Genomic DNA, 6,259 nt, shown 5'->3' with positions numbered 1-6,259 from the left:
ATGTTGTACAGGATGCATGTCCTGATATACACTGAGGGATTATCTTTAAAGCCTCCATTGCAAAGGACATAAAATAGTGTTATTAATAGGCCTATACGGCATACCACAGACCCATGAAGCTTGCTGCTTCAAGGTTTCCTATCCAGGGCCCATCAAACTGTAAAATTATTCGAAAATGTACTTTTTAAAAGGTTTAGGTTTCGAAATTATTGACATCAAGTGCATGTTATTTACCAAAATTTGGACAATGTACTTGGACTACAAATTAAACATAATTTGTATGAAATGAACATATTGGTCTGTAATAAAGATTATATACAGGTAACATGCAGGTGCATATCAAAGGAATGAATTACAGGTAACAGTTGATATCAGGATTACATTAGACTACAGTCAACATTTGGGATGTTACTAAGCTCTCCAGTAAGTGACCTATCTGGCAGGGCTCCATTGTTCTTAATTTAGCATCACGCAGCTCATGGCAGTAATGAAATGTTTATTGCAGACTTTGGATAAAATACACCTGGTTGTGAAGTGCTTTTGTTCCCTCATTGGTCGGATGCAGGCTCGTCCAGAGACACGTCAAAACGGCTGGCTGTGTAATGTCTTTACTTTTGCCGCCACGCGCTCCTGTCGCACTGACGGTGCGTAAAGACCGAAGGCAGGACGCGCAGCGCAATTGTGATAGAAACTCCGCTCTCCAACGTTCCAAGTTACTTTAACCTCTCCCCGTCTACAATTTCCAATGAAGATTTTGCTTATTCCGTCAAGTTACTATCCGTGAGAATTCGCTTTTTTCGCCATGAGCTGCTTGGATGTTATGTATCAAGTGTATGGTCCACCACCTCAGCCTTATTTTGCCGCAGCGTATAGCCCATATCATCACCAGGTACGTTATTGATGTGTTGTTTAAACTACTGGCAMATTTGGTTCAGGGAAAGTTTTGTCAGACTTTGATGAAAAACTTTCATTGCGCATTATTATAAATCATTTGATTTATCCAGGCCTGCTGTATTTTGGCATTGTCCACTCTCAAAATGATTCTGCATGACAGCCTTCAGTTGATTGTGGAACCAATAGTCCTCCTTACCTACAGTTACACCTATTTAAGAGGAACTTATTAGCCTATTGAAAATACTTACTTTTGATTGATGTTTCCTTAATGAATAATGATAGCCATTCCTCCTTGCATTGTTATTCAGAAGCCTACCTAATTTGCGTGATAATATTTTTAGTTGATAACATATTTTGTTTTGTTTTAGTTGCTTAGGCTATCGCTCTCCCTCCGTCTTGTTCCTGCAAAATCGAATCACTCAGGCTAAGGCTATTGCATACTTTTCCGTTTAGGCTACTGKATTTGATTGTCTTCTATTTCAATTAGGATATTTTGCAATCTGTAAATTATMGGTTAGATAGGCCTATTCAAATATGTAGATTGAAAAGGCCAAGGCCTTTATTAACTTTATTAACCAATCAATACAAAATACTTATGGGTCATTAATAGAGTTTAGGCTTAGGCTATGTTCGCAACTTTTATTAACCGTTCGTCAAGTACAATTATTATTTTATTGTTTTAATCTGTAGGCTGGAATTTAGGACTTTTTACATTCATAATAATTATTTTGTCTGGTCGTGTCCACTTTTTTTCATAAAATGTAATTAGTGCTCTGGTAACGATTTCGTTGGCGCACGTCCTGTGATACATATCTGTAAATTAAGTTAATGCTGCTTGTGCATGCACAACAACCTGTAAGGCGTTTGGGATATTCGGTTTCCAGACGTGCATTGGTGCTAAGGCCCTCTTAAAGCTGTGCCACTTTCTTAAAACCTCTCACAGTCAATATACAAATTCAGATCTTTGTTTGCACAGAGAGCTGGTTTTCAAATGTCAAATAGTGCGAACGTCTTCTTTAAATGTAGTATGAAGAGGGAAAAGGGAATACTGGGATTCACTTCGACACTTCTCCAAAGCTCACATATGGTGGTGCTACTCTGTTGATTATCTATCCTGATTGCCTAAGTCACTTTTACCCCTACCTACATGTACATATTACCTCAATTACCGGTGACATACTCATTGTATATGGTCCCGTTGTTTTATTGTGTTACTATTTCCTTTTAAAAAGTAAGAACAGTTAATGTATTTTTTACTCTGCAATGTTGGGAAAGGGCTCGTAAGTAGCCATTTCGCTCTGAAGTCTTAACGTGTTGTATGTGACAAATACAATTTGATTTGAAGGTTCATAATCAAGAAATTAACAGATATGCTAACGGGTTTAAATTGAATAGCTTTGTTCTTGAATCCAACCACTGCCTCCTCTTTGAGTAGGCATGTGAATGAGAGGATAATAAACTTATTAAGTACCTGCCATTTTGAATATAGCCTAAAAAGCGCACAGATGCCACAATATAACGCTAATGCACAACTGTTGGACAATCCCTGAGCCGACAAYTTGAAAAATCTGTTGATGTGCKCTTAACCCTAATTTCTCCAGGGTAGCCTTTGGTAATGCCTGGCCGTGACCCACCAAATGATTATGTGCAGGTGAAATTCAAGTTGATAATTGGTAACCTTGATAGGAATTCATGTCAAATGCATGTCAAGGCTATTCAATTCTGACGTTTTTTATCGGATGTTTCAGAAATTGGCATTTTATTCCAAAATGCAAGAAGCGCAAGAGAGCATCAGCGGGGGCAGCTCGTTCTCAAATCTCCCTGGGCCGACGATAAAAGAGGAAGACTGCGCGCGCGAGAAGGATCACCCTCCCGAGGCCGAGTACCTGAACTCGCGTTGCGTGCTCTTCACCTACTTCCACGGGGACATCAGCTCGGTGGTGGACGAGCACTTCAGCCGGGCCCTCAGCCAGCCAACCAGCTACGTCCACGGGTCAACCAGCAACAAGTCCGCACGAGGTAGGCCTACATCCACCTCATGGAGAGGATCACAGAACCACTCCAAACACCTGTCCACGCGGTTTCATTTCATCACAATGACTGTTTTTAGGCTTATAGACTATAATGGATGGCATGTATGTCTTGCATGCAAGTGAGTTTTATTTTTATTTTTTATTTTTATATTATTGTGTTCACATCTTACTCAAATACACTTCCCTTTAATCTGGATTTTTGGAACAAATCAATGAATCCCCTGTTTTGCTCCCATAGTTTCAGTTTGCAGTCATTCAAGTATCACAAAGTAAAACATTGATTGAAAGGCAGTTGAAAACAATAACACGCTGTTCTGTGGAATGTAGGGCTCAGACTTATTCACTATATTGTAGGGTAATTTGTAGTGAGGGTTTGGTAGGCTTTAATTTGTTCTGTTGCATATTACTCCCTTAATGAATTAATTTCAAATGTAATTATATGACCAATATTATATAGTCAACCATTCTCCAATTTTGATCAACCTTCAGGAATAACTGACAACAACCATATTTATCCATGCATCTCTTTTTCATGTTTTCCTTTATTTCATTCTTTCAAATTAATTGATAATTGAATGATCATAGTTGTTTTTTTGCCCTATTCTCAGAACTGGCTTATTGATCCTCACCCACAGATACATTCATAGTCTTTACCACTTAATTGATCTGTGATTGAGCATTTCAATGTGTCTGTGGATTCCCAGATGGATTATTCCCGATGAGCCAGAGGAGTTTCCCCCCATCCTTCTGGAACAGTGCGTACCAGCCCTCGTCCCTGAGCAGTGCCTTAGGATCCTCCTACTCAGACATACCCTTCCCTGGGGACCCCTACTCCTCTGCCTCCCTACACAGTCACCTCCACCAGGCCACCCCAGAGCCCTGGCACCACTCACACCACCACCACCACTCTTACTCACTCGGCGGGGCCATCGGCACCCAGGGCTCTCCCTACCCTCGACCCAGCATGCACGAAGTCTACGGCACGCACTTTGACCCCCGCTACAGTTCTCTGCTGGTGCCCTCTGTCCGGCCGCACCGGCTCCCTCCATCCACTGTCCCCGGACCCAGTGCCTCACCGTGTGACATTGGGAAGAGCGAGTCAGCCAGCTCGGCCTGGACTGGGGCGTTCACAGGGGCAGGGGCAGACATCAGCCAGAGCATCGGCCTCAATGTGGATGCAGGTAACAACAACAGCAATAACAACAACAGCACACAACATGCAGTGTTAACTCTTCATAAAGGACTAGCTGTTCCAAGTGCACTTCAGAATAGCCTGCATAATTTCATTTTCCTCAAACATCCATGACTACTATTGTACGCTCTACAATTCATTTAATGCAAAAGTTCAGAAACGGTGTGACGCCTTACATCGGGTTATGCTTACATTCATAACATTATGCAGGGTTTTGTTCTCCCCGGGGGAAACAGTTGTCTTGTCAAGGCCACTCTCCAACACTAAGAAAGACAATGTATTTATGGGTTTAACAGGTTGAGTTCTCTGTCTCTTCTTTCTCCTGYGAGTCAATATGCTTTTACACTTTTCTGCTTAAGGGCTTCCTGCTTCTGCATATAAGCCATTTGGTCTCCCTCTTCCTAATCCCTCTCTTGCCCTCCCTTTTTCTTTTCTCTCTTTTCTCTCTCTTTCCTCTCAGGTCTGCAGGCCCAGGATAAGAGCAAGGACTTGTACTGGTTTTAAAGCTCTGCTGCCTTCCAGGCCTGAGCTGGCCTCTGTTTTTCTGCACTGTATGATATTGACAGACATTTTCTGTAACAGATTCTAATCTCACTTGCAGCTCGATGCTACACCTTCAGTGGCGGAAACATCCTCAGCTGAAATTACTCCATTGTGGATACTCTCTGCTGGAAATGCAGTGGACAAGGGAGAGAATCTAACACTCAGTCTCTCCTACTTAAGAGAAAGGAGGGAAAAACCATGCAGAACTTACTGGACAGCTTGCCAGAAATGCTCTGTGGTGTGACTGACAAATGTTATCTGGCCAAGACTGAACACTTTCCTCCAAAGAGGACACTTGTTGAAAAAGAAAAGAGTGAAACTGGAACGTAAAAATTTAGATTTGACCAGAGCATACTCGAAGACTGGAAAAACACTATTTGCTATTGTGGTTGGGTTTTTTTATCTATGAAAGGAGAGGAGCAAGAGAGAGGAGCATTCTCTAACATGACTGAAGTGAGCAGCYGCTATTTGAAGCCATTTGACTCTGTCTTGCTCCCCAGCAGCTGTCAACGACAACTGTTTCAGTACTCAATAGACACACACAATTGTAGTGTCACTGCACAGTGTTTGACCAGGGGCTCTAGACTTCATAAATTGAGCATTTTGTCAAATCTGGACRCCGACCCATTGGGAACAACTGGTTTGACTGGTGATTTTGAGGTGCGGGGTGGACAGGAGGTAGCAGAAGTGGACATGCACAACTGTGCTATGTATGTCTGTGTGCCATATCTGGGCAGTGCTACAGTATATGTGATCTTTATGTACTTATTCCTCATTGTTTTTCAGTCATCCCAGGTATAAAGCAAAGTCAAAATCAAACAGTCATTATCCATGGTATATTGTATTGTGAACATATTAATATATTGACCTTTTAAAGTATTTTTTCTTGATACAGTTGTAATGTAATGTCAATGTGTTGTATGCCTCAGCCTGTAATTATAAAGCAATGGGACAATGTGATTAAAACTCAACTTTAGACTCTGTGTTCACGCTCAACTGATTATTTAGGCGAACATGTATACGGTAGATAAAATGCGTAATCTATAGAATACACAATTTCATAGACAGTTCATTTGAAAACTATCCTGTTTTGATGATGTGAGTTCTCGTTAATTTCCCCAATTATATAATGAATACAAAATAGATATCGTTCAGCCATCTGCAAGCACAACTTAAAGGAAAATTCCACCCCAAAARGATCTTTTGGTATTTGTTTCATTAGTCCATTGTTGACAAAAATGTTTTGCTTATCAGCAATCAAGTTCTCAAGATATGTAACCTTCAAAATATAGAAATCATCCCCTATGATGCAATTTGCATCATGTGATGCTGTGTTTTGCATCATATGACAACAATGGACTAATGAAACAAATACCAAAAGATAGTTTTGGGGTGGATTTTTCCTTTCGGTGTTCAATTTTTACCTTCCACTAATGCATTGTCAGCGTACTGGGGTTTGCATTCATCTTAAATCATTCTCTTGTAGATACTGAATGCTGATGCTTCAACTTGTCAATGTAAAGACATATTTCTAAAGGGCAGTCAATACCGAACACCAGCAAAAGTCTATGAAGTATTTGTACAGAATAGTATTTGA

General features: G+C 40.8%; 1 protein-coding gene across 4 annotated transcripts; it reads left to right on the top strand.

Annotated features, from left to right (window-relative positions):
* The first annotated feature begins 581 nt into the window (after nt 1-581).
* Nucleotides 582-5,645, top strand: vgll2a (vestigial-like family member 2a). Of its 4 annotated transcripts, none has more exons than XM_024000876.2 (4): nt 582-889; nt 2,643-2,913; nt 3,632-4,108; nt 4,721-5,645. In XM_024000876.2, exons 1-4 carry the CDS (start codon nt 803-805, stop codon nt 4,759-4,761), a joined length of 876 nt encoding a protein of 291 aa, XP_023856644.1. In that variant the 5' UTR covers nt 582-802; the 3' UTR covers nt 4,762-5,645. The 4 variants fall into 4 exon arrangements, with proteins under 4 accessions (XP_023856644.1, XP_023856643.1, XP_070302636.1 ...); XM_024000875.2 differs by having other exon boundaries at nt 583-889; nt 4,580-5,645; XM_070446535.1 differs by lacking the exon at nt 582-889 and adding an exon at nt 1,938-2,174 and having other exon boundaries at nt 4,580-5,645.
* Nucleotides 5,646-6,259: the final 614 nt, after the last annotated feature.

This window comes from Salvelinus sp. IW2-2015, linkage group LG14 (genome assembly GCF_002910315.2).
Source record: "Salvelinus sp. IW2-2015 linkage group LG14, ASM291031v2, whole genome shotgun sequence".
NCBI lineage: Eukaryota > Metazoa > Chordata > Actinopteri > Salmoniformes > Salmonidae > Salvelinus > Salvelinus sp. IW2-2015.
Note: the sequence above shows the minus strand (reverse complement) of the source record. Positions and strands in the feature narration are given on the sequence as shown.